Here is a 27,773-nt window from a genome sequence, read left to right as displayed (position 1 = left end):
CTGTTCTTCCAACACATTGTCTGTGGCCCTCCCCCCACCCCCCCCAGACTTACCTGGAGGGAGCCGTGGGAGCTATTTTCTACTTCCACTTGGCTCACACATGCATGCGACACTCCCTGCCTCTGATCACCCATGTTTTTCTCACTGTGGAAAACCCACATCTCTGTTTGTAATGACCCCATCTACTGATATTGCAACCCAATTTGGGGTTGGGACCCACAGTTTGGAAACCACTGTGCTAAAGGGAGGAAGAAATGAGAGCAGCAGAATAAAGACACTGGACTTCAGAAAAGCAGACTTAGTTAAACCAGGGAACTGGTGGGCACCATCTCCTATGTGGCAAGTCTGAGAGGAAAAAGAATCCACAAGAGCCAGCTGTACTTTAACGAGATCCTTTTAAGGGTGTAGGAGCAAGCCATCCCAATGCAACAGAAAAGTGGGACAGAAGTGCAAGAGAAGAGATGATCCTGACTGGACAACAATCTCTTCAATGAGTTGAAACTCAAAAAGGAATCCTACAAAAAGTGGAAACTTGGTGATAGTACTAGGGAGGACTATAGGAGTATTGCATAGGCATTCAAGAAACAAATTAGGAGGCCAAGGAACGATTTGAGATGCAGCTGGCACAGGATATAAAAGGCAATAAAAAGGGATTCGACACGTATGTCAAGAGGAAGACCAAAGAAGCCATAGGTCCCTTATGGAATACAGAAGTCAATCATAGTTTATGCTACGCTGCGGAGAAAGCTGAAGTATTTAATGCCTGTCTCACTTCAGTTTTCACAAATAGGGGCAGCTACCAGATGACAAATGCTGTTAACAGCAAAGATAAGGAAAGAGTCAAACAACTTAGAATAGTGGCAGACCAGGTTAGGGATTACTTAGAGAAGCTAGATGCTTTCAAGTCAGCAGGGCCAGATGGATTCACTGTAGGGTGCTGAGGGAATTGGCTGAGAGAATTTCTGAGCCACTAGCTGTCCTTTTTTAGACCTTGTGGAGGTTGGGTCCTACATGATTGGAAAAGGGCAAATATAATGACCATCTTTAAAACAGGGAAGAAGGAAGATCTGAGGAATTAAAGACAAGTAAGTCTGACTACAGTACCTGGAAAGATCATGGAAAAATCTGTTGTAAAGCACCTAGTGTGATCAGGAAGAGCCAGCAGGCATTCATCGAAAGCAAGTCATGCCTGACCAACCTGATTTCCTTCTAGGATAAGGTGACAGGCTCTCTGGTTGAGGGGAGAGCAGTGGATGTAATATACCTTGACATTAGCAAGGCTTTTGACATTGTCTCCCATGACGTGCTCATTAGCAAGCTAAGGAAATACAGACTAAATTAAAGTACTGTAAAGTAGATACAAAACTGGTTGGGTCATCGTACTCGGTGAGTCATCCTCAAGGGCTCAACATCAAGCTGGGAGGGGAGGTATCAGTGCGGCTCCCAGTGGGTCTGTCCTGGGACTGGTATTGTTTAATATCTTTATGAATGATTTGGATGTTGAGATTGAATGCCTGCTTAGCAAATTTGTAGATGACAGCAAGTTGGGTAGAGTTGCGCTCACTCTGGAGGGCAGGGCTAAGATCCAGTATGACTTAGATAGACTGCAGAATTGGTCCCGAACAAAAAGGGCAAGTGCAAAGCCCTGCACTTGAGATGAAATAATCACATGCACACATACAAACTGGGGAATGACTGGCTAAGCCATAGTACACCAGATCAGTGGTTCTCAACCTTTTGCACCTTATGTCCCACCAACCATTTTGTCAAAAAACCCTGGTCCATGATAAAAACAAAACCCCACTGTTCACAATATCTGTTGATTCATCTATTTGAAGTGAAAACAACTTTGATTTTTTCAGTCAGGCAATGAGTTGAAGTCCCACCTACATGACCTTTGCGTCCCACTGGTTGAGAAACGCTGCACCAAATTATATTCTGAACCCAGTTAAAGTTTTTTGGACCTGGAGAGAGCTGACAACAGTACTAAGATAAAGTTATAAAACTGTTCTATTTTTGTGTCTCTCGTTAGCCGCTACTCCAGGGGTGGGCAATTATTCCGGGTGGAGGACCACTTACTGGGTTTTAGCAAGCCATCGACAGGCAGCCAGGGGCAGATAAATATTAATTTTCTAAATGTATTAGGGGCCCTGCAGCCTGGATATAATGGCCTGATAGGCTGCATTTTGCCCACCCCTGCACTACTCCAAATTCTGGACAGATAGAAGTTGGTTGAGAAAACTCCTTCAGTTGTTAACTACTATTTGAATATTTTGAGTAGGTTTTGGAACTGAATTTGGCCATCAGTTACCTTTTGGTGATGAAAGACTCCTTTGTTGAAAAAATGAAAATGTTAAAGCCAACCTTTTCAAAACTGAATGTGTAACTGACTCAGAATCATGCCACCGACTGTAGTAAGGCATCTAAGCATAGAACTGGAAACTTTTGGCTTCAGTCTCTTTCCTTTCAAACAGCACTGGGGGAGGCACCAGTATAAATCAGTGATTCTAAAACTTTTGGGGTGTTAGATGTGCCTCTTAGTTTGTTTACACTGCTGTGTACCCCTGGTGATACTTTGTTACATCTGATGAAAAAAATACTACTTCATATTGCTACAACCAAAGTACAACTTTTTCAGTACCCTTAGACATATTGTAATGCTGTAGTTCTTTGCATTTTCTTTTTCCTCCATTTTATTTCCTTTTTCCTTTCCTTTCATGTACACTCTAGCAATTTACCACATACACCAAGAGATGAACCAAGAGATTTAAGAAACATTGTTACAAAACACAACTAATGCTGATGACTGTGTTATAAAATAAGGGGAAGTATATAATAAAACACTAACTTGATTTGAATATATGCTAAGTAATGAATGCTTCTGTGTTTCACTTGTTTCAATAGACACGTTACGGAAGGTCTGCTGAAAGGTGTGGATCCTGTCCAAGCTGTGCAATACACTGCTATGGAAAAAGCTACAGCAGCTGAAATCCTGAAAACTCAAGAAGAGGTGGTAAATATCCATGGACATCCACAGCAAAATGTAGCTGGAGTTACAGCAGAGTCACAAGCGTCAGTCAAATCAGAAGTTATACCCTTCTCTACAATGACAGTTCATCATATACAGAGCTCTCCTGTGGTCATCCAGCAGTCTCAGCACTCTTCAGCGCTGATCAACCATACCCAGAATTCACCTTCAGCAGCCAGCCATTCTGTAGGTTTATCAGCAACAAACCATCAGACTCCCACCACTTCAGTCACTGTACCAGAGTCTACAGCAGCAAGCCAGCAATCACAGACCTCGCAGTCACCACAGGTCTCTGTCAGTGGTTCCACCATGCAAAGCCTTTTTATTGAAGAAATTCACAGTGCAAGTACCAGAAACCGAGCTGTATCAATTGAGGTGTGGTGTATTCTCTTTAACCAATTCCCTCTTCTGGGGCCTAAACTTGTTGGGTGGGATTTTCTAATGCACCAGTGGAAAAAGCCAGTGGGAGTTGGATCCACACTTCACCTTAAGCACTTCTGAATATATTAGCCCTTTAGTTTTTTAATAAGTCAAAAGGTATTGACATGTTTCAGAAATGCAGGTACTGTGTGTAAATGCTTATTTGCTTGAAGAAATTATTACTAAAGATGGTTTCTTTTAAATCTTGAGGGGAAAAATCTTAATTTTGAGTAAACTCTATAAATAGCCATTGATTGTATAAGAGTATTATGAAAACATAGTAGAAATTGGGACATAGGAATAGGATTTTGTCAGCCTGAAAATTCCTGATTTTTTTTTTTATGTCTGTATATAAAAAATGTGGAGATGCCAAGCAAGGTCACCAAAGCTACCTAAAATTTGCCTTGTGTCTTCTAGACTTCTGCCCTGTGCATATTTGCAACATACCCAAACATTGGAGATCTTCTGATGAAAGATTTTTTTTATGAAGGCTTCTAAAATTCAGTGTGGTCTTAAATTCCTGGAGTTCCTTTTTTTGGTTGGGGGGAGAGGCGGGTATAGAATGGCTGCCAAGTTGGCAAACTGTAGTGCAAGACTTAGGTTCTGTATATAAGTGTTATTTCTACCCCCCTCCCCTCTGGTCATCTTATGCTCTTGGTGTATAGTGTAACTTTTAAATCTGAAACCTTTTATGGTTTGCGGAAAGGGAGACTGTTTTGAAACTACCCACTTAAAACTGAGAAAAGGAAAAGTCTGTCCTATATCTTTCACCATATTGGGCATCAAAGAAAGCAGGAGTATTTTGTTGCAGTAATGTAACAATACATCATGTTCAATGCTACATGAACACCCAGTTGGTGGCTGATGGGAAGAACAGGCACAGTATGTATATAAAACTTCCTTCTGGCTTGTGGAGTTTTGGGTACAGAAGGCATGGAGGTGGAATTATGAGTATTTGGATGACCCTTAATTCTGTGTTTTCTATTTTGGTTTATGGGAAAACTGCAACATATAGTCATGGTTCCTACTGCTAAATAATGAATAATATTCATAACCTAACTCCAAGTCAGTGTCTTCTCCATACTGCTGTATGGAATTACAGCAGATACTTAACAGAAACTATGCCACCCCCCACATGTGCAGATACAGGCTTAATTGGATCTAACTGCCTGATCCACACAATTGTGCCTCCTGCCATGCCACACATGTATGGTAGGGAGACATGATTGTGAAATCATGCATTAAATCCCATCATGCTTTACAGCCAGTGCAGGTAGAGCCTAATCCTGACTTCCCCTGTACTGGAAGAAACAAGCTCCAGTAGCTGGGAGCCCACTCAGGCGAGGGGCTTTCTGCCATGGGGGCATCTCACATCCCACTAGCCTGGAGGACTGCAGAAGTCACAATCTCCCACCCTTGAGGATTGAGGTAGCTGTAATCCCTAAGGCTTAGGGGTTTCATGCACCCCCGAGCCCTAGGGATCATGGCAGGCACAATCTCCAGGGCCCAGGGGTTTTTCCACTGGGCATGATGTGTCCCTGTGGCTGAGAGCCCTGTCACCTGTTGGGGATCCCAGCCACAGGGGAGACCCTACTATAATACAGCTCAATTGCTCCCAACTATAAAGCTAGTACAATTTTTTTAGGTCTAACTTTATAGCTGGTTGGAGCTTTTAATAGTGCCATAGTTAATTTGCATGTGTAGCTGGTCTTAAGGTAATTGCACAGTTAACCAGTTAATTGCAATTCCTGTAACATGTAAAGAGGACCTACAATGCAACTTTTCACTCCAGTGAGCAAAGTACGTGCAGCCTCTTAAACAAGGCAGATTAATTTAAAAAAAAAGATAAAATGGACAAAGTAAGTATACAACAATCCTGATGTCAGAACATTTTATTCAATCAAAAAAAATCTTCACATATCAAGATCTGTGGCTACATCTAAACAAGACACTTAGTGCACAATAGCTTATTAGTACTGTGCAGTAGCATTGCTGGGCACAAACTGTGACATGACACTACTCCACAGTAGTTCTGAGCTACTATGTAGTAGTAACAAGCTACTGTGCAGTAAGCATCACCATGCAACTGTGCGGGGACATTAGTGCACAGTAACACCAGTTACTGCACAGTCATTTATATTTAGTACTTTGTTATGCAAGTACTAAATGTCTGCACAGTAACAACTGCACAGTCAGCATCTTGTGCAGGTGCAGCCAATGAGTACTTCTCATTCCTACCAAGGTGTACCCAAAATGCCTGAACCAACAAATGCTTGTACTTACAATAATTCCAGAAGAAACTATAGGAAAAATGAAGCTTTCTTAGGCAATTTATGCTGATATTTCACTTGTTCTGCAATTAATGTTCTGTATAGGAAATGATGTTGCTAGCTGAAGTCTGCAGGCCAGAACAGACGGTTGCAGTGTGCTTTAAGTGCATTAAACTGTATGTAGTGAATATTTAGTGTGACATATTGCCTACTGGGAACTGACCCAAACACAGGAATTCCTCTTCATTACAAATCAGAATTGAGAGCATCTAAATGTTTTTGATTCATAAAGTTTGTATGTGGTGTTTTAAAAGTAACTGTACAAGCCAGCTAAAATCTAGAATGCAGTGACACATTCTACTGATTTTCTTTAGAAAGCAGAAAAGAAATGGGAAGAGAAAAGGCAGAACCTTGACCACTACAATGGACAAGAGTTTGAAAAGCTTTTGGAAGAGGCACAGGCCAATATCATGAAATCAATCCCTAAGCTAGAGATGCCTCCACAGTCAACAGTGATGCCGAAAGGAGATGCAGCAGACAAGTTAGAAGTCCCTGATAAGGTTTGCCATGGTAAGCTGATGCAAACTAAAGGTTTGCATATTTGGGAAATGAAAAGAGAAAAGTTGTTTTTTGAGTTAAAAAGATAGTGAAGGTATATGCATTTTCTTCACAGCTTCAACATTGTATGTCTTTCTGGCCTTATCTGTGCTACTATTTATGACAGAAAGCCCTGCTAACACAACAGGAGGAACTACTGGAAGGCAGTGACTCTTTAGAGAATTGATAGAAATAGTACCAGAATACTACTATGAGTCAATGTGTTCTTGTTGGGCTAACACCCTCCAAAACAAACAAACAAGCAAACAAAAAACTAGGAAAGTTGCCTGCAAATTCACTCTTCTGCTTATTTTGCCACTGGTGAGACCTCACCTATGGCATTGTGTCCAGTTATTTAATCTAGAAAAGAGAAGATTGACGGGCAGTTTGATAATCCTCACATACTTGAACGGTGGTTAAAAAGAGGATAATGTTAAACTCTTCTCTATGGCCTCAGGGAACAGGACAAGAAGTAACAGTTTTAACTTGTTGCAACAAGGGAAATTTAGATTGGATATTAAGAGAACTGATATGGGCTCTATAGAAGGAGAGCATTAAACTAGATGGATCTACAGTGATCAGTTCCCCTATTAAATACCCTCCCTGGCATCTACTATTATTGGTTTAGAAATGCCAGAGGAAACATTGCTAACCATTCTGTTCAATAACCATTAATAGATCTTGGAATTTATCCAGTCCTCTTTGAAACCTGGTTATGTTATCTGCCTTTGCCATCTCCTGTGACAATGAATTTTACAAGTTAACTCACGTTGCATAAAACACACCACATAAAAAGTACATTCCCTTGTTAGTTTTAAACCTGTCACCTATTAATTTCAGCAGGTACCCCCTTTTTCTAGTATTCTGGGACTTGGTGAACAACAGTTCCCTGTTCACTTGGTGTACAGCCTTCATGATTTTATGGGCCTCTATCATATCCTTCCTCAGCTTTCTCCTTTCCAAGCTGAAGAGTCCTAGCCTTTTTAGGCTCTCCTTAGTTATGGCAACTGCTTCATACTCCTTATCATTTTGGCTGTCCTTTTCTGTACCTCTTCTAATTCTACTATGTCCATTTTGAGATGTGGGGACCAAAGCTGCACATAGTATTTGGGACATTGGCACACCATGGATTTATATAATGGCATGATGATGTTTTCCATTTTGTTTTCAATTCCCTTAAGCATGCCTAATATTTTACTGGCTTTTTTGGTTGCCATTGTACATTGAGCTGACATTTTTAGAAAACTGTCTGCAGTGACTCCAGGGTATCTTTCCTGAGTCATAACAGACTCAGAACCTAATATTGAGTGCATATAGTTGAGGTTATTTTTCCCAAGGTGCATTACCTTGCACTTGTCAACAGTGAAGTTTGTCTGCCATTTTGCCCACTCAGCTTGATAATATCTTTCGGAAGCTGCTCTCCATCAGTTTGTGGCTTGACTACCTGGAATAATTTTGTAACATCTGCAAACTTGGAGATTTAACTGTGTACCCCCATTTCTAGATCATTGTTCTTAGATATTTATTGACATGTGGCATAATATTAAAAAAAAAAGTTTAAACTTTATACAATAATTTTAGAATTTTTGTGCTATTCAGTAAAATTCCTGACTCCAGCCAGTGTTAGCTTGTGTAATGAAGGGCTCAGCACAGAAAAACGGGAACCAGAGAAAATAAATGGAGCACTGCGCTGTGACTGTCTGAGGAGGTCTGAGAGCCAATAACAGAGTGGAACATTTGCTACTCCCATAGTTAACTAATCCATTTATGGCATGCAGCTAGCAGACTTAGAGAAAGTGATGCAAGTGAAACGTCTGTCTGCAGTTGTACACAATGAATCCTATATAACAGTTACATAACTTAAGGGAACAGCAGAGCCTTTCCTTAACTCTTAATTAAGCATTTCACAGACTACCCAAATCTTCTACAGTTCAAAAAGCAAGTTTCAATGTTCTACAGTCCACCCTGGCCTTAGAAAATGAATGACAGACGGAAAATGGAGCCCAACTTGACTAATCTCTTCTTGTTCCTACAATACACAGAATACCTTAGCAACATATTGCCAGGGCCTCTTGTATGCTTTTCTGGGTCATACTAGAATGCACTGATCTGGTTTCTCTCTATCCAGAAGCTTTAATAACCTGAAATATTTTTTTCCCCTAAGAAACATAAAAATCAGGATATCTTATCTCGGCAAACTTTGTGTGCACCCTTTGAAAAAGCTGTGCGAAATAGAAAGTTTCAGTGTTTCATTTAGTTTTGATAGCAAAGATAGTCGATGAAAATTAAGGCCCAGAACTAAAAAAAACCTGTGGGCCTAGAGGCAGGTGCATAACTTAGTATTTGTGCAGCCAGTGTTGGGTGCCTAACTTAGTATTTGTACACCTGAAATAAATGGCTTCATTTTTAATATTTCTAGTCAAGCAGCAGCCTACCTTAGCACAGCCAGCCCAAAGTCTAACTAAGGAGCCATACTGATCCAAGTAGTCTGGGTCTGGGCTTGCACTGTCCTCCATGCTTTCTGTTTTAAGTGATGGCAGGGATGGGGATGGGGCTGGTGAGCACCGGCACAAGCTGGCAGCGGTGAGGACAGGGCTGGCAAGCACCCGCAGAAACTGCCAGCGGTGTGGGACCACCCAGGGGGAGGTGGGGGGACACTGCCCCCCCTTCCAGTCGTCTATGCTGTACTGAGCTTGTTTGCAAACATACAGCTGCAAAAGAGATTAATCTGTGTTGAAACCACAAATAGGGTAATGCTTGATTTTAGGAAAAGTATTTCACTGGAAGCTTGTAAGGAGGGATATTGGCTCTGTGGGGGAGGGGATCCATTTGTAAGGCAGGGAGGGTCTCCTTAGGAGAGCTGGGGTCCCCTTCAGATCATTTAGAACTCCTTCCAGGTGTAATGTCTAGATATGTAAGATGTTGGGCTATAGTGTAATGCACTGTGGTCTAGAAACTCTCTTTAGTGGGATAGAGTCAAATTTAGAGTTGGTGCAAGAGCAGCATTGTGTGTTACCCTGAACTGAGCTGTAAGTAAAATAACACTGGCAGCTTGCATCGACAGGCAGACTTGGGTGTCATCCTGACCTGGTTGTCCCCTGCTCTCCTAGTGTTCCCAGGTCTCAGTGTGGACAGCAAAGTGTAAAGCAGCAGTAATAGAGGCCTTTGGGTCCCTCCCTAGCACAGTCCAGAAAGTGCCTAGAAGATAGAGTTAGGATGGTGTAATAACAGTTTAATTACTGCCAGAGCTGCCAGAATAGCAGCAGCCAGGAGTCACAACTCTTGCTGGGATTTGTTGGCAGCCCCATTTTCCGAAGAGGGGAGGAAGCCATACAAGCGTTTACTTGCTTGGATGCACCGGTCGAACTGTACACTTGCAAAGCAAGCCAGCTACAAGTGTGACTAGCTAAGCACATGAACCAGATGCATGCACTGGAATCAAATCCAAACCTCTTGACTGTAGTGGAGCAAGGATTTCAGTGCAAGCTTCCATACATGGTGGCTTGATTTCTCTGTGCTAATGCAGGCTTTCTCAAGGCAGTGGGGTGTTCTGCTCACAGCATGAATCCTAAGTGAGTTCCTGTTTGCACCATTCTTTTATTCTTGATCCCAGAGTGGTTTTTCTTTCTCCCACTGCTGAGTGAGGGTACAAATGCCAGTTTTCTTTCCTCGGAAATAATCGTTCCTTGGTGCTTTGTTAATTTGCAGAAGAGGCTCCCAACGCAGAACAAGAAAATGACAAGCTGGTGAAGTCTCCCCCTCCACCACCACCACGTCGCAGCTACCTGCTGGGCTCAGGACTGACCACAGCACGATCAGGAGATGTCATCTATGCAGTCAGAAAAGAGGCCCCCATTGTGAAGGTTGGATGAGTCAGGCTCTAGCTAATCAGACTAGTGACTAATGACTGGTACATACAACATTCCCAAATTTCAGTTGTTTGTATAAACCACAAAAAAGTGTTGAGACTTGTAGCATGGAGAGGTGACTGAAATAGGTCACCAGAAAACACTGCTGATCAGACAAATCAGGCAATAGACTGTTCAGTCCTGTTTCCTCCAGTCTTCTGCTACCCTTCTCTCTAACAATGCAGCATGCAACTTGCACAAGTGGCTTCTATTATGAATGTCATAAGAAGTTTACAAATAAAAAACCTATCTTTGTCAGATGGGCAAAATCAGCTGAGAGAAGCAGGAGACCTCACCAAGGTGGTTTAGATAATTTTCTCTTTGCTTTTGTAAGCTGTATTCTTCATAACACAATATAAGGGAGGGAGTTGGTAAGGGGAGCCAAGCCCTTTCTCATGCATGCAGGTTATACCACATCAGGATTATATTTACACAGGCAGTATTTGAGTTCATAAGATAGCCTGTTTCTGAGAGAGCCCATTAAAAAACAGGGATTTTTCAAGACAGGAAGTTGCACTGTTATTGCATGTCATGTTTGTGTTGCACTTGGATGGTCCCAATGCACTTTTTCTTTATGGGCTTTGTCCAGGAATGCACCGAAGATGCTGGGCAAACAGCACAGTCCAGAGTATCTAAAGAAGATCAGGCATCATCCCGGGCGCCAGGGCCTGCCACAGCATCTGTCACAAAGGATGAGGAGGAAGAGGAAGGAGACAAAATAATGGCTGAATTACAGGTATGCACTTGCAGGTAATTGTACCCACATGATGGTGCTTGCTGGTCTAGACCTTGCCTCCACTCTAGTTCGGATCACAAAGGACAGGAGCACATTGGTTTGTCCATTTCCACAGTGTGCCTATATCAATATTCTGCAATATCAACCTATTCTACTCAAGAGGCCTGGGTCTAGGAGGACCCTTTGGGATGTTACACAGGGGCACTAGCACTGCTGGTTGGAGGATGTTCTGTGACACAGGTGGATGGGATTGCTTGGATGGACTCACTAAATGAGTTTGGCATTGACCTGAGGTTGTTACTTAAGACTTGGATATGAAAGCTGCAAAGAGCCCTGGTTAAGTTGGTGAGAGTTCAGCGGCTTGGGATTGTCTACTTTGACACTTAACCCTATAGCCAGATTCATCTTTACATTTGCCAGTAAATTTCAGGATTGACAGTGTCCCATAATATAATACATCCTTCTAGCAGGTACCTAGAAGAAGAGCCATGCACTAGGTGGCCTTTTATTTTACAATACCTGCAGCTGTTTTAGACTATTGACAATGGCACTGTAACAAAAACCAGCTTTTAGCATAGTCATGGAATGTACAGTAATTCCCAGAAACATGTGGAGGACAGAGGAGCCCTATAAAGCAACCTCAATTTTTTGATAAGCCAAGCAAATTCAAACCATGATGCATTTCACACCTCTTACATGCCTACAGAATGAGGAAACTGTATCCTGGAAAACATTAACTTTAAAAAAGGAGTTAGGGGTCATAGTGGGCAAGAAACTCCACATGACCTCCCAGCACAATAGTGAGTGATTAGTAAGCAGAGAATTTCATTTCTGTCTGTGGCATCGGAGAGTCCACCACTGCACTTGTGTTTGGGTGTCCATGTCTTAAAAAGGATATTGAAAAACTGGAGAGGGTGCAGAAAAGAGCCGCAAACATTATTCAAGGGTTAGAATAATATAGTAAGAGTCTGAATGGACTTATGCTGTTTAATTTGTCAAAGATGATTGAGAGATGATATGATTATAGTGTGGAGGTTGGAGGAAATACTAGGTTTAAAGGGTCTTTAATTTATCAGAGAAAGATGTAAGAATAAACAAAGGCTGGAAGGTGAAGCCAGATACATTCTCATTAGAAATTAAGCACTATATATATATATTACAGTAAGGCTTAATAACTTTGGAATAAATTGCATGGGGAAATGATGGATTTTCTGTCTTGATGTCTAAGATCAAGGCAACAATAAGGATGCCTTTCTGGATATGCTTTAGCTAAATCCAAGACTTGTCACAAAAACTGGCCTAGATCTCACAGCCCGTTGGTTAGCTTGGTTAACATACACTAGTCCTCTAAAGCCAGTGGTAATCAAGGGAATGCCAATATATCAAGGGAGTGAGGTGGGTGGCCTTATGTTCCATGCCCTTTGACTCTCCAGCCCATATGCTTAGGTACCATTTACCGCTGGGTCATCTGGGGATAGCTTTCAGTGCAAGTAAAGCCTGGCATTCATACACAGCAGCTCATAGCAGCCTCAATTGCTGCTGCCATATCCTCACTGGTCACTGGTGAAACTTAATGACCTGTGTCATATAGGATATTAGCCAAGATGATCCAAGTACATGCTTCTGGTGATGCATCCTGTGACTCTGAAAGGGGAGTATATAAGTAGAACTTAATGAAAAACTTCAGTAGAAACTTCCAGTGCTGAATTTTATAATGAGTTGCCGTGTTTATATATTGGAAAGGCATTAATGAGCAAGGGAAGGAGGAGTGTTCTGCTCAGGGAAGTGCCTGATTTTAGCCAATAATTAGTGGTATAAATTGCATGGTAGTGACAAGAATGAATTGCATAGTTACTCGGATGCTTGTTGTAACAATATCACTTGCTCATCTGCAAAGGTGCAATTCACTTCCACTGCCACTGTCTCAGGCAGGCAGCTTTCCTCTACTGCTGATTTACCTCACTGACAGTGGAGCTGGCCTCCCTTAGGAAATGCCCCCAGTGTCACCTCCAGAGCTTGCAGGTGGCACTGTGCACCTGCACAATGTCCTTGTGCTAGTGACTTTTTGCCCCTCCTCCCTTTCTGAACTAAGAATGAGTGGGAAATCCAGGCTGGACACCCAGGGGGAGTGTAGAGAAACCAACTGCTCAGCAAAGTGAAGGGCACAAGAGTCTATATTCTAAGATGTGGTAGGAGCCCCTAGCCACCAGGATTTTTCTCACTGCAGAGTGCACCAGAATTTGAAAGGGGAAGAGCCTGTGCGCTCCTGCTATTTGGACTCAGCTACTTACAGAGAGAGAAAATATGAGCTGCGTAGGCTTCGAAGAATCTGCATACCTCAGAACTTAGCATCCTGCAGCGTGGTTGGTGCCATCCTGAGGAAGCCACAATGTAGGCTGATAGAAACAGGTTGCAGAGATGGAGAGGGAGGGACATGGGTGGGCACCATGGTTCGAGACCAGGTTTCAGAGAAAAGACGGCAAGATTTGAGGAAATAGGGGAAGAGGGGGAAAGCAACGAGGATAGACACAAATAGGATAATAGCATAAGGACCTGATGCTAAAACTGCCGGAGGGCAGCATCACTGTCATTGGCATGTACCAGATGTGTATTTTGGCAATGGCCTCTGCTGCTAAAACAGCTCCATGAATAAAAGGCTGTCTCCCTTTGAGATGTTATTAAGGGCTAATAACAGCTGCTAGTTATAACTTGTATGGGGTCTGGATGGTATTGGGTCAGGAGTTGAATGAGCTAGTGGTAGGAGAGAGAGTTTTTTATACTCCTGTCCCCTTCCCCTTTATTTCCTGATACCCAAATCCTGCCAAAGTGCTGCTTTACCCTTGCTGCAAGGTACAACAGATCATTTGCAGAGCAGCTGATCCTCTCAGCAGCCTCTCTAGTAAATTGGTTTCTCAGATTAAGTACAAGGGAAATGGCCATGTTAGTCCTGTATCATTAGTTGGTAAAGCAGAATTAACACAATACCGGAAAGAGAGCTCATTAATACATTGTTTGCACTTACCATCAAGGGTCTTGCTCTTTCACTGTTTTGCACTGGGCTTTTAACAGGAAATGCCTATTTAGGATTAAAGGTACAAGCTAGGGCTCTGTGAAATTAAGTTATTTATTAGGCAGGATGGTCATATGATGGGGTTAGAACCTGGGTGTGGGGTCTGGCTTTTGTCTCCAACTGTGCCACACTCTTCCTGTCCACCTGGGGCAACTTGTTTCACCTCTGCATGCCTCTGTGTCCCCATCCATGCAGTGAGAAACAGGATATTCCCCTCACAGGGACACCAGGAGGTTTCAGTTGATGTTTGCAAAGCATTCTGGGCTAGGTCCTGCACAATCTGAAAATACCATTTTACCCAAAAATTCACAACAGAAGCACAACTAAATTAAATCAATCTTCCCCCCTTGGCTTGGTAACCCAACATCTCAGAAGGCTCGACAGGACTGGGCAGCAGCATGCCCAAATTTCAAATGAATGTCCTATTTGTAATAGAATTTACTTGGTAGGGTCCGTGCCAATGCAATCAGGTCTCCTGATAATCTGCAGTGTTTTAATTCCCTAGGCTTTCCAGAAGTGCTCTATTACGGATGTAAACTGTCATGCTGAACAGTCCAGAAATGATACACATGTTAAAGACACAAGGCCTGGAACTTTAATGCATCACAAGGAAAAGAAGGTAACAAGTGGCACTTACAAACATGCCACCCATTCTTGCCATAACCTTCTTTCCTTGCTTCAAAACTATCTTGTGTCTTCTTAGTCCTTCATGCCCTCTCCTCTCTCCTAGTGGTTTCTTTGCGTTTATCCCAATCTGGGTCAAAAACCAGTCAGATGGGATGTTATGTTAGTGCATGTGCCTAACATGATGTCCATTCTTCATTAACATTAATGTGAGAATTTCAAAAAAGTTTAAAATGCCATGAAATTTAAGGTTAAAGGAGATATACAATCTATTTTTTCTCCTGTGAGGCCTGCTGCTTCCCTGAAAGAGTTCCCAAGACCCTCCCAGTGCTACTGTAGCCTTAAGTTGAGAGTCGTCTTGTCTAGGTTCTGTACGTCTCCAGTTGAGGAGAATCGCACTTGACTTATTTTAGATTACACAGCTACTCAGCAGTTGGTTGTTTTGAAGGCATCTAACCCAGGTTTGGGCACATGCTGTTTAGCAATGAGGACGACCCACAGAAGCTCTAAATGTCAGGCTGTGAAGGCCCAATTTTGCCTTCAGAACAACTTCTGAAACCACTTCTTGAAGTTAGTTCCCAAGTTTTAAACCTGCAGCACAGTTTTACATCACAGGACATGGATCAAATGAGATGGGTAGTATCTAGCAGCAACACTGAGGTCTGGCAGGTTTCTACCTTGCTTATGGTGTTTTTCTTTGAGTGGGCAACTTTTTAAATTCCTAGAACTTCTTAATTAAATTTAATTTGGAAGAAATCTTGTTGAAATTATTTTGACATTGAAAATACAAAAGTGGAATCAGCCACAGAGTTAATGTAGCGATTTGGGTATTTTAGATTTAAATCCTATACATGTAGCGTGTCCTTGCAAAGCCATATGACACACCGTAGGGGACTGTTGGGACAAGGTGCTGAAGAAGCATCTTCATATTAATGACGAGGGCACCTTCTGGCTACAGAACTAGGTCATCTTCTAACTCTAAGCCCTTTGTCAGTTATTTTAAAAACCAAAGCAGCAACATGTAGCTTGAAGTACAAAAATGCATTAGGTTTTTAAAATAATGAATATATTGCTATTTGTATCCTGAAGGATTGTATGAATGCTACTAGGAACAGATTTGGATGATCATATTTGCACCAGATTTTGTGTATTCTATACAGCATTATGAAAACATGTTCCCTTCCCCTCCCCACCCCCTCAAAAAAGTTAAACCTGTTCATTGTAGTAATAACAACATGACACCACAGGAGTCAGGCAATGAAAGCTTGCATTTGTACAGTGTCTTTTAACCCAATGGACTGTAACAGTCTGACACCAACTGATATATAAAATATACAAGTATCATCTAATTTCACTCAAAAGTGCAGCCATTTCTAAGGCATCAGAGCTGTTGGATGATGTCTAGAAATACTGCACCAAAGCTTGGAGCAAGAAGTGTGACATACTAAAGAGTAATGGAAAACACAAGGAAATGGAGGTAGGTGAAATGTAGTAATTGGTTTGTATTGTAGGTATGGGCCCAGGGTTACCAAAATGTCACTGAATAGATCAGGCCTCAATTTTGAGAGCTGCAGAGAGCCCTTGAGTATAATTAGAGGGAACCAAAGACATTGGTTTCTGAACCCAGGGCCTAATTTAACAAGGTATTTCTGATATGTGTATTTTTGATGCATAAACCACAATGTGAAATATGGACAGGGTCAATCTGAATCTGAACTCTCCTTGCTTGGTTTACCTGACAATTTGTCCCTATTCACATTTCGGGTCCAATGTATCTTTAATGCAGTTACACAGTCCTTATTAGTGCCAACGAAACTATGTACATAGTTCAGTCATTAAGTCACAGACCAAGCAGCTACTGTCTGGCTTTCATCCTCCTGTCATTTTGAGTGTGAGCTTCACAGTAATATTGAGACTTCTGCATTGAAAGAACAGGCGGCACTTGAAATAACATAAATTATTCTAGTTCCTGTATCATCACTGCAATTCATCTTCTCTTTCAGAGATTGAATTGCGTGAGTGATGGCCTGCAGCTTGGATGCAGATGTTGTTGCTAGTATTGTTCTTATACTGTATTTGAACAATTGTATTGTATTATATTTGAACAAGTTTTGATGACATGCTATGTGATCATCAGCAGACCGCTGATCTTTTGACTCACTACAGTCAAAATTGGTGCAGGGCACAATTCCATCTCCCAAAGCTTTTATTAAGTAGTATTTGTAGAATTGGTCTCCTGAATCAGTCACTTTACACCACAACAGGAACCACAAGTAACAACACAGACTAATTCTGGAGTTTTAAGTTGAAGGGCAGGCCTTCTTGTCACTCTCCTGAAAATAGAAATACCTGCACTTAAAAAAAAAAAAACAACCAAGCTCATTTTCCTTTTCCTGATGCTTTCTGTTCTGAAATAGTCTGCCAGGGACCTCACTCGAGAGCCTTCATAGATACGAGCAAACGGGTCAGTTTAAAAATCATTTTATAGGTTGTGCTTCCAGGAGCAGTGATTTCATAAGACCCTGAGCCAGCAGATTAAATCGCTATAAGTCTGTTAAAATATTCATTTAAAGAAGTGAGTTCATGTTCTGGTTTTCTGGTTTTTGCATTTCAGAGGTTTCTCCATCTCCATTCATTTTGTTTTAAGGAGCATTTTCAGTTTTTAGTAATCGCTTGTAGAATAATTTAAGAATGCATAGACTGTAGTGACATGACCTCTGCCTCTCAGATGTGATGGTCTGCCCCTGTTAAAGAACATTAAAGGTAGCAAAATGTAATTGGTTAAAATCGAGCTGTCTACTTCTCAGGACTAGACAAAGTTTTGTGGTAATATCAGAAAAAGAAGTTTAACAGGGACAGTCCCTGGGTGTTAATAGGATACAGCTGTCAGATTCTGTTACTTTGACTTAGTTGAACACTGCATCCATTTTCAAGCTTCAGGTCTTATGCAAACTATACTCTGGATTTCAAAAATTCCTTAAAGGGTCAAGGGGCTGCAGTATTGGAGACGGGATTCCTGGTGGGCTTCTGCACTCTGGAGAGCAGTCTTAGATTAGAATCTCTGCCAGCCACCTGCTTAGCATGGGACAGTAATACCTCATACACTGTCCTACCACAATTTGGGATTTCCTTGTGAAGAAGTACAGAAATCAGATGGCGGCTATGGACATGGCTCTGCAGCAGTTCCCAGAGCGATGCGTTCACAAAGTCTACGCTTCACCTGCGGAGGTGGTGATTAACTAGGGGGAAAAAAAGCTTTAAAAATAACAGCCCATATTAACCAAGTAATCCAAACTTTCCCCCTTAGGTGTATGGGGATACAGCAGGATCTCCAAAGGATAGTGACCATCCTAAGGAGAAGAGGGAAGGGAAAACTGAAGAAGAGATGGGGTCTCATGCTTCCAGCTTAGCTGACACTAGAGTTAGCTTTTCAGTGAATGAAAATTCTGCATTCAGCAAGGGTTGGTCTGCAGACGAGGACTATTCCAAGAACAACCTGAGTAGTGTCAGCACAAGTCTCACCAGTATCAACCTGCCAAAAGATGACCGAAGTAAAGAAATGCAAGATGTCTTAGAAGGGCATTATCCAGCCATTGAAAGTGGAAAACAAAAGCTGAGCTATGGAATATTGAGAGATGTTGGGCCCGGCATGTCCCCAAATGAACCAGTAGAAAGTACAGGCAAACGTATCCCTGTTGGCAACGTGTTGCCTCTTAAGAGGCAAACAGAATTACAAACTCAAGATGCATCCTCACCTCAGTCACCACAGGAGCAAGAGGTTCCTGCAGTTGACTACAGTCAGGTTGTTCTGAGGCCTAAAATTTCAAGAAATGCTAATGTAAACTATGTTGAGGAGACAGATTCTCTAACTTGCTCTCCAAGCGAAGAAAACCCACCAACAGAGAATATTGCTTTTATGATTACCAAAACGGCTGTTCAGGTTCTGTCAAGTGGAGAAGTTCACGATATAGTAAGCAGAAAGGGAGGAGATATACAAACAGTTAACATCGATGGGAGAAAGGACCAGACATCACAGCAAGGTCTGCCAGAGATTACAGAGAATGAAGAACCAGTAGTTTGTCTGGATAAAAAACCAGTCATCATCATTTTTGATGAACCAATGGATATCAGATCAGCTTATAAGAGACTTTCAACCATATTTGAGGAATGTGATGAGGAATTAGAGAAAATGATGACAGAGGAGAAAATAGAAGAGGAAGAGGAGGATGAGGAGGGAGAAAATGAAATGTTGGTGACACAGAATAAAGAATTACAAGCAGTTACTGATGGGAAAGCATCTGCAGATTATTCAAGAAGTCAGAGAGGTGAGCAACAATATACATTTCCACTTCCGTCTCATTCTAGCTTCAACGAAGTCACAGTTCCTGAGGAGAAGGAAATCACAAAGAGCAAGTTTCACAAATTTAACCGAATGTATGGTTTGGATTCAGAAGTGAAGTTGGATTCTCCTGACCAGTTTGGAAGCAGGCAGGATGCTAAGAAAAAGTTTAAATTTAAGTTCCCTAAAAAGCAGCTGGCTGCCCTAACTCAAGCCATACGTACAGGAACCAAAACGGGAAAGAAGACCCTGCAGGTTGTGGTTTATGAAGAGGAAGAGGAAGATGGGACTCTAAAGCAACATAAGGAGGCTAAAAGATTTGAAATTACAAGATCTCAGCCTGAGGACAATGACACAAATACTTCTGGGAACCAAGAACTCGCTCTTGAGACTACAGCACAGACTTCTAGGACTGATGAAATTCGAAAGAATACATACAGGACACTAGACAGCCTTGAGCAGACAATTAAACAACTGGAGAATACCATCAGTGAGATGAGTCCAAAGTCTGTCCCTGAAAGCGCACACAGCCTTGAGGGAACCACTGTCCCATGTTCCTCCCATATAGCTCCAGAAATTCTGCCCAGAGAACTCGTAGTTTTGGATGCCAGTCATGCGGGGGTAGAGCCCCCCTCATCAATCCCTTCAGCTTCACGTAAGGTACCTTAGTCTGAGAACTCCAAGCTCCAGCTGCTTTCTAAAATTTGCAATAATCACCATCAAGCAAGACGGGGTCTTATGATTTGTTTGCTTCCTTTCAGGTGGCTTGTCTGGTTTCCCCACTAGGTGTCTAACAGCTAATTGACTGTTGTTTTTACCTTTGCTGCTGACTGGTGACGGGCAATGCAGGGAAGGCGGGCCAATAATCTGCTGTGTGAAATGACAAATGACATTGGTATTGACTTCAGTGTGATCAGTAGTTGAACAGTTTTCTCCATTTGATTCGTGACATTAACACCAGTGGTGTGGCTTGTGAGGCGAACATGACGCTTTCCCTGCATGTAGTTCTATGGCTTCTCACACATGGCTTCTTTGCGCATGGGGTGCAAGTGCAACCCCCGCTTTTTTTTAAAGGCATTGCTATTTATTGCTGTATTTTCATTGTCTTCCTCCTGCCCCTCCAATCCTTTTCACAGGGCTCCAGTGGCACTCCACAGACCAGCAGGATGCCTGTACCCCTGGCCACAAAAAGTAGACAACAAAACAGCTTGGATAAAGCAGGCAAACAGCACAAGCTACAGGACCCACGCCAGTACAGACAGGTAGTTTTACCCTAAACCCAGTATTTGGATGGATGTTTAAAGGTATTTAAAGAAAAAGATGTAAGCCAAATAACTGGCTAAAATTGTACCAAATCATGGATTTTTATCACTCATATGAAATCTAACTGGACATCCTGGATCCTGGGGGCATGACAGTATCTAACGATCCTCGTTACACTTTCACCACGCTTGTGCATGCACGTCTGCAATAAAACATCTTCTGCTTTTTTACTTCAATATTCAGCTGTAATTTTAAGATGTCAGATACCTGTTTCCTTCCCTTTGGTAAATGCAGTGATTCATCAGGAGAGCCTCTGCTCACAGTTTTTAAGGGAAATCACTGATACTAACCTATCTAATGGATTGCTCTAGATGCATATTAACACTCCATCCAAACGTTTCCATTCTCACGTTAACAGTTTAGATGCATGGCCAGCGTAGTGAGCAGTCTGTAATTGAAGTGACTTCTCGCACAAACTTTGCTCTCCCTTTTCTCTCTCTTTCCTCTCCTACTTTGTGCACTCTTGATTCTACACTTTGGGGGTTTTACCAGGTCCAGTCCACAGCTGCAAGACTTAGCTTAGGCCTTGAACTGTTAATTCTAATTCTCTGCAGGGCTGTTTTCCCGTGCCCTGTTGATTTATCATGTTACTGGCTTTCTGACAAACTGTCTCCTGCCATCTTTATTTGCAGGCTAATGGAAGTGCTAAGAAAGCTGGTGGGGACTATAAAGCTACTTCCCCTACCCTACTTGCTTCTAAGATCCCAGCCTTTTCTCCTACTTCAGGGAAAAGCAGCTCTGTGCCTGCTTCTAATGCTGATAGCTCTAACCCTCTTATTCCACCTACTAAATCATCCCTTCCTTCTTCTAACCTCCTTAGTCCTCCAACAGGTCGCATTACTTACTCTACCTCCCTAATTCCTTCAGTCTCAAATGGCTCTTTAAAGTTTCAGAACCCCACTTATACAGGTAAAGGTCACCATCTTTCATTCTCACAACAGACTCAAAATGGCCGGCCATCCCCTCCTTCCTCCTGTTCCCCCCCTTCCTCTACTTCTCCCACTTCACTGAATCAAGGTTTGAAGAGCATCAAGACAATCCATACACCTAGCTTCACCAGCTACAAGTCACAGAATGGAAATGCCAGCAAGTCCACTCCACCCACAGCCAAGGAAACATCTTAAAGGATAAAAAATATACTAGTGTGCACAACTTCACCGAGGCTTTTATTCATTATCAGTGAATCCGCGAACAATATTTTAGCAGGGGAATGTATCCATTTTGCTGTATCGGTTGAGGCTTAATACTAAACGTGCTAAATACTGAATTAAGATTATAGATTAGAGTGAAGCTGTTTTGTAAAACTGTTGCTACTGTAATTATGATAGAGCATTTTCTTCCTATATCCAGCACCTGATACAAAAAGTGCAAAGGTATGTGCGAACGAGTGTTAGTGAATTTGAGTGTGTGTACCCAAATGTACTGAGCATGGAGAAAAATGTATGGTTCGAGAATTTTGGTAATTGTTTTGTACAAAGCTATTTTTCATTATGGTGACTAGAAGCAAACAGAGATATATACTAAAGTGTGATTATACACAACTGTAAAACTGAAACTAAAATATTTTTTCTTTTATTTTAGTGTTATTCAGCTTTGTTACAGATTTCTATTTTTGTCAACAAAATGTCATGGTTCCTTTCAAGATCTTTTTTGCCAAAACATTTTGATACTATTATAATATACATTTAAAAGTAGTATGCTGGACAGTAAACCTCAACACAAGAAACAGAGTAAGACTGGTATCAGTGTGTATGAGGCAGATAAACTTATTGCACTGCCATTCAGAGTATATTTAATAATTTGCTTATCCAAGAAAAATAAATTGTTTTTCATATAGGTATTTGCTTGATTACTTTTATTCTTAGCTAAATACACCTTTTCTCCTTCTGTTTTATTTTACTGGTAACCTCAGACTGTATTGCATTGTGGATTTTAAAATGTACACTTCTGTACTGTTCTGTAAACTGCAAACTTGTGTAAATATATAAATATATATAAATAAATACTGTATGTGGCTGGGCACATAGAGTAGTTTTACCACACCAAAGTTACTTTTTATGCATGCTTTCCAAATAAATAAATAATAATAATAAAAATATATATATATATATATATATATATATGAGAAAGGGGTGGAAAAGGTGGACATTGGTCAAATGGAAAAAACTGCACACAAGCTTGCACAGATTGTGCTTTTGTAAATAAATATATTTGTATAACACCATAATGTAAGATACAGAACTATGATAAGCAAAGATCTTTGCAAAAAATAAAGGGCTGCATGCTTATATTTTTGTATTTTGTCACTAACAACTTTTATGATGGTCCCAACTCTAACCATTCACTTTAAAGGTAAAACAGCTTGAGATCAATGAGCAAATTTTGCAAATCTTTCTAAGATCAGGCCAACATCTCATTTACCACTGATTTCACAGTTAAGTCTCACTCGCCTTTTTGAAGAGTTACCTGGACAAATAGCAAAAAGAAATAAAAATTTAGAGGGAGAAAAAAGCACCCTCAGTTATTCAGATTATTTAAACAGAAAGTGCTGGCGCCTTTTCCCATATGGTTCTTGTTGGGTTTTTTCATTTCTGTAATTGGCAATAACAGAAAGAAAAGTAAGTGACATGTCTGTGTGGCTACTCTGACCTGCTCCCAAACCTGCCAGCCAGCCAGGTTCCATATGCCCAAGCTCAAGCTTTCTTTTGGCCCGTGCCTCCCTGCAGGGTGTTCAGTACTCACTCGAGCACTAGGTATAGCACAGGAAATTCATCACCAGCCATTCTGCACCCTATTTCCTGTGGCTATGCCTGACAATTAGGATGTGGACACATGAATGCTTGGAGACCTTTCAAAAGTGGAATATTTTGTAAATGCAGCAAATCTGCACCACCTTTAACCCTAGATGGGAGAGTATTAAAGTAGGCATGGGTTTGCTGTGCTTGAATCATTCTCAGCTCCTTGACACACAACAATTTAAACTGCCAGCTGCTGTCCTTTTTGAAATGTTCCTCTCTTGAAAGAACTCCAAGCATGTGTGTGTTCGCACCCTTTGAAGCAAGTGCAGGAAGAAAAACAAGTGGCAGGTATGATTTCTAGAAGGGCTCAGGTTGAAGAATCAGTCCAATACTTCTCTTCTTTTATGCTTCCTAGACGGTGCTGTAGGATGGTAGCATAGACAGGGAAGCAGAACTTACGTGGCTCTGAGCAGCTGAGGGATAACCATCAGGTATAACCCCCAAATCAGAGCTGCCTTCGTAGGGAAGGAGCTAGGAACCTAAAGGCCTTCTGTAGATCTGGATCCCACGTACTTTTGATTTCAGCGTATTGGGCCTACAAGGTTTAATTCTGTCCAATGCTTTGTTTTCGCTCCTCCTCTTTAGCTCCTTAGCTAATATACAGTTTTTGTACACAGGGCTGTATTTATTCCTCTGTCTTCTCCATGCCCTTGAATCATTCACATCAAGTAGGCTTTTACTGTCCCAGGTCAGCTTCTCTGCCATGATTAACAGCGATATGTATAGCCATCTTTTCAAGACTCCTTTAAGGTTTCACACTGACTTGCAAACAGTATTCTTCCTCCCAAGCACTTACCTCAGAGTTCAGATTCTCAAAACTCTTGCATGATTTTTCATCCTGAATACCAAATTACTATATCTAAGGCTTGTTTCCATAATAATGGCCATTGAAGAATTGTGTTATGCTAAAAACCACTTGGTCCTTAACATTTAAGATTTCAAAAGTGCCAGAGTGGGCAGACATTTCTGTCTGGATCTAGACAGGATTTGTGACTACGTTCTGACCTGAACCCCGCTCCAGCTTCAACAGGAAGGTAAGTGACATGGGCATCCTTCTAATGGTAGAGCACTTGGTCAACATACGTTACTGTTACGGAAGAGTGTGAAAAAAACAAATCATATACTAAAAGTCAGATGTCTACTATAACATATTCTAATTTCAGTTCAAAAAATATTTTTGTCCTGATGTGGCTAAGTACAGAAAGTCAAAAAGCCTGAGGCTGAATCAATTCAGTCTCTGCAGGTTAATCTAAGCTGCATAGATTAAATTGAAACAGAAATGAACAGATGTTTACCTTTGATTTAGGAACTTCAGCCACATGCCTGCAGTGGCTCAGACCAGAATCCAGGGAGCACTAGAGCACAGCTCTCTGGCATGTAGCCAGCATGGGCTGTGTGTTCACTTCCTCTTCCTGCTGCCCCTAAAGTCTCTGGGATCTGCAGTCCAAATTTATAGCAATAGGACTCTGCAGGACTGCTCATCACTCCCTCTTTATGCTTCCAGGTGCCTCTGGGATTTATAGTTAACAGTTGCAGTCAGCAGTAAGTTTTAGCAGAGGGGGTGTTTAACCACCCCCCTCCCTGGCTCCAGACCGCAGGTGGGGTTTGCCTGGGAGTGGGGGCAGTTGCCACCCCCTGGAGCCTGGGCTGCATCCCCATCTGGGCTTGTTTCCTACCCCCAGGCTTGGTCAGCCAGCCCTCATGCTCCAGCTAGAGAGCAGAGGGGCAGAGCCAGCCCTGCTTTCTGGAGCAGACTGCATAGCCTAGGCCAGGGCTGGGAAACAAAGCATGCTAGGGGACTGCGATTTAACTTGAACCAGGAAGGGGTCTGGGATGGAAGTTTTATAAACCAGTTTAACCCAAATCAGTTAAGTTCTGTACCTACCTGTGATCACTGAACCCCCATACACTGCACTGACATTGCCATTTACTAAGGAAAACTCCCTTCAAGCAAAGAAGGAGTTAGAAGTAAAGGCTCACACCAGCCTAAGCAGAGAAGAAGAGAGTATTCTATTATATTTCTGTATATGATGCAATGAATACAAACAATACAGGCTGGTCATCTCCAGCATGGTATGGCATACCCAGATAGGGTTGGGTTAAATTCTACCCTACATGACACACTTTTTTTGTTAAGGATTATTGGATGGCTGCTTCCCATAATTAAGCTATTTATTTTTCTCTAGGACAGTTCTCTGATCCTAGGTGGAAAGTCATCAAAACTTAGACCCCTTTACTTTTGTCTGCAACTTAGCACGCCTTCTCCATCAAGGAATACCTAGTGAGCAAGGGAGCCAAATTACACCTTGTGACACTGGTATATTTTGCACTTAAATGCATTCCAGCAGCAAAACTTGATCTTCCCGTGTCCAGCTTTGCTACATTGACCTGACCGTGCTTTTGCTCCTCCAAGGTACAGCGGCACTTTCTCTACTCCACCTGTTTTCCAACTTTTTTTCTTGCTGCTGCCATGCTAAATTTGGGCGTAGCCAAGATGAAGTAGACCCTGCTGGTCTCAGATGCTATTTAACACCCAACCACAAGTTGTGTGCAACTGATGTCCTAATCTACCAGGCTAAGTACAGACAGTCAAAAAGCCCGAGGCTGAAGCCTGAGGTCTTTGTAAATTAGTCTAAAATGCAGAGATTAAACTGAGAAACAACTGGAAACACATTCATTTTAATTAATGAAATGTAGCCACATGCCTGCAATGGTTCTGGCCAGAAGCTGGGGGGTACTAGAGCACAGCTCTCTAGTACATAGCCAGCATGGGCTGTGTGATTCCTTCCTCTTCCTGCTGCCCCAGAGGTCTTTCAGATTTGCAGTCCAGAATCACAACAGCAGGACTCTCCAGGTTTGCTCATCATTTTTTCTTCCTGCTTCTAGATTCCTCTGGGATTTGTAGTCCACAGTCACAGCCAGCAATAAGTTTCAGTCAATTTAGCAACCAAGCAGCTCTTTATACAGAGGAAGATGGGTTTAACCCCTGTCCCTGGCCTCAGACACCAGCCAGGATTTACCGGCGGGGTGGGGTGGTAGTCAGTCCCTTCCTTCCCACCCCACCCCCTGGCCCTTCTCTGCTGGAGCAGACAACAGCCCAGGGCTGCAAAGCATGCTGGGATGCCGGGGGACTGTGATTTAACTTGAACCAGAAGGGGGTCTGGGAAGGAAGTTTCATAAATTGGTTTGACCCAAATCAGTTAAGTCTGATACTACAGTCAATCAGGTCTATCTCAAACCAGTTTCAGCCATTTTGAAAATGGTTTATGTGCACTGAGCTTCTGTTCTGTTACAGGTTTAAACCAGTGTCTGATCACTTAAACCAGTTTATATGTAACTTCTGTCCCTAGCCCCAATGGAGAACATGTGGGCAAAAACAAGGCTGTCTCAAGTGAGACTTGTAACACCTGCAACTTAAAGAACTTGTTGGCTTCAGTTAAGCATTCTGTGAAAACATACTTGCATCAGGGCAGCCAAATAGTTTTACATCAGTGAACAGTTACACACAGTGAACAGTTCAAGTCAGAAGAATCAGGACTGCGGTGTCCACTGGGCTGTTATACATGTGCACTAGTTTGGACAGAATATATAAGAAAATAATGTGCCACTTAAAATGTCATCATTATTTACAAGTATATACCAATACAGAAAGGGTACATTGTGGACTGGCAATAAGACTAATAGTCTTCAGACAAAAAGCTATTAAATGAGTATGAGAGACAGTTGTGTATGACAGACAGCAAGAGAGTGAGCACAAGCAAGACTGAGCCCTGCAATTTCATTAGTAAACAGATGATTAGCACTTTTTCTTCTCTGAACAACAAAAAAAGCCTTGGACTGGTATTCAGCAAGCTGGGAACTGAATTATACTGGCCTTCCCAGTCAGGCAGTTTCACCAACTGGCCTATAACAAGTATTTGTTTTTTCCTATCCCATCCTCACTACCCTGCCAGAAGGCTTTGCAGCGCAGGCCCTGGAAAATGGAATTTCAGGCCAGGCTGGAACTCATAAGCCTTTCAGCTGTTTCATAATTATGGTGGGTTTTCTGCAGGAACCCTCAGCAGGTGCTCTGTGCTCCCACTGGGCAGGTCACCAGAAATGAACAGCTGTTCCATTTGGGATGGGATGTGCTTGTTTCTGTACTGGGGGAGGGGGTGTTTCTTGTAACCTTAGACATTCTGGCTACAGACCTGCCTTTTCCTGAGTTTGCCACAATTACTGTGAATGAATTACAGCAAATCTACTCAGCCTCTCTCTTACAGCTGGAAAGAACATGGGCGGGAAGGAGGAAGTCTAAGCCACTATCTGCTACAAAGAGTGGCAGCAGAGTGGAGCCACTGGCATCCTGTTGCAAGGTCTTGTGGAACCCGAGACATTCTTAGCACAGCACCCTGACATGGAGTAACCTCCTTACCCATCAATAAATAGATAACAGTGCAAGAGAAATAAAGCTAAGAGCCAGTTATATGCTGGCGCGCAGAAGTCTACAGGTTACTTTGTGTGTGGTGGAGGGGATCTCAACCAGGGAGCTAGATCAGTCCTGAGGACTTCAGCGATTTGGATGAGGGGTAAAAAGCACCCTGTTCAAATTTGCTGATGACACTAAGATGTGGGGGGATGTGGGCACACTGGAAGGATGCAACAGGCTACAATCAGACCT

At 42.1% G+C, this 27,773-nt stretch overlaps 1 protein-coding gene across 13 annotated transcripts in view; it reads left to right on the top strand.

Moving 5' to 3' along the window:
* KIAA1217 (KIAA1217 ortholog) overlaps window positions 1-22,605 on the top strand; it is a 264,429-nt gene extending 241,824 nt beyond the window's left edge. For 5 of the 13 annotated variants that reach the window (XM_019531949.1, XM_019531966.1, XM_019531982.1 and 2 more), the window contains 8 exons: window positions 2,905-3,403; window positions 6,093-6,288; window positions 10,024-10,178; window positions 10,813-10,959; window positions 14,535-14,648; window positions 17,961-19,652; window positions 20,129-20,254; window positions 20,948-22,605. In XM_019531949.1, coding sequence (XP_019387494.1) covers window positions 2,905-3,403; window positions 6,093-6,288; window positions 10,024-10,178; window positions 10,813-10,959; window positions 14,535-14,648; window positions 17,961-19,652; window positions 20,129-20,254; window positions 20,948-21,439 — 3,421 coding nt within the window. In that variant the 3' untranslated portion in view covers window positions 21,440-22,605. Of the gene's footprint in view, window positions 1-2,904; window positions 3,404-6,092; window positions 6,289-10,023; window positions 10,179-10,812; window positions 10,960-14,534; window positions 14,649-17,960; window positions 19,653-20,128 lie in introns of all 13 variants that reach the window. The other 8 variants (XM_019532014.1, XM_019532030.1, XR_002100374.1 and 5 more) reach the window with 7 other exon arrangements.
* Window positions 22,606-27,773: the final 5,168 nt, after the last annotated feature.

This window comes from Crocodylus porosus, unplaced genomic scaffold (assembly GCF_001723895.1).
Source record: "Crocodylus porosus isolate Cpor-Errol unplaced genomic scaffold, CroPor_comp1, whole genome shotgun sequence".
NCBI classification, from domain to species: domain Eukaryota; kingdom Metazoa; phylum Chordata; order Crocodylia; family Crocodylidae; genus Crocodylus; species Crocodylus porosus.
The sequence above is the reverse complement of the archived record's forward strand: the minus strand, read 5'-3'. Positions and strand labels throughout refer to the sequence as shown.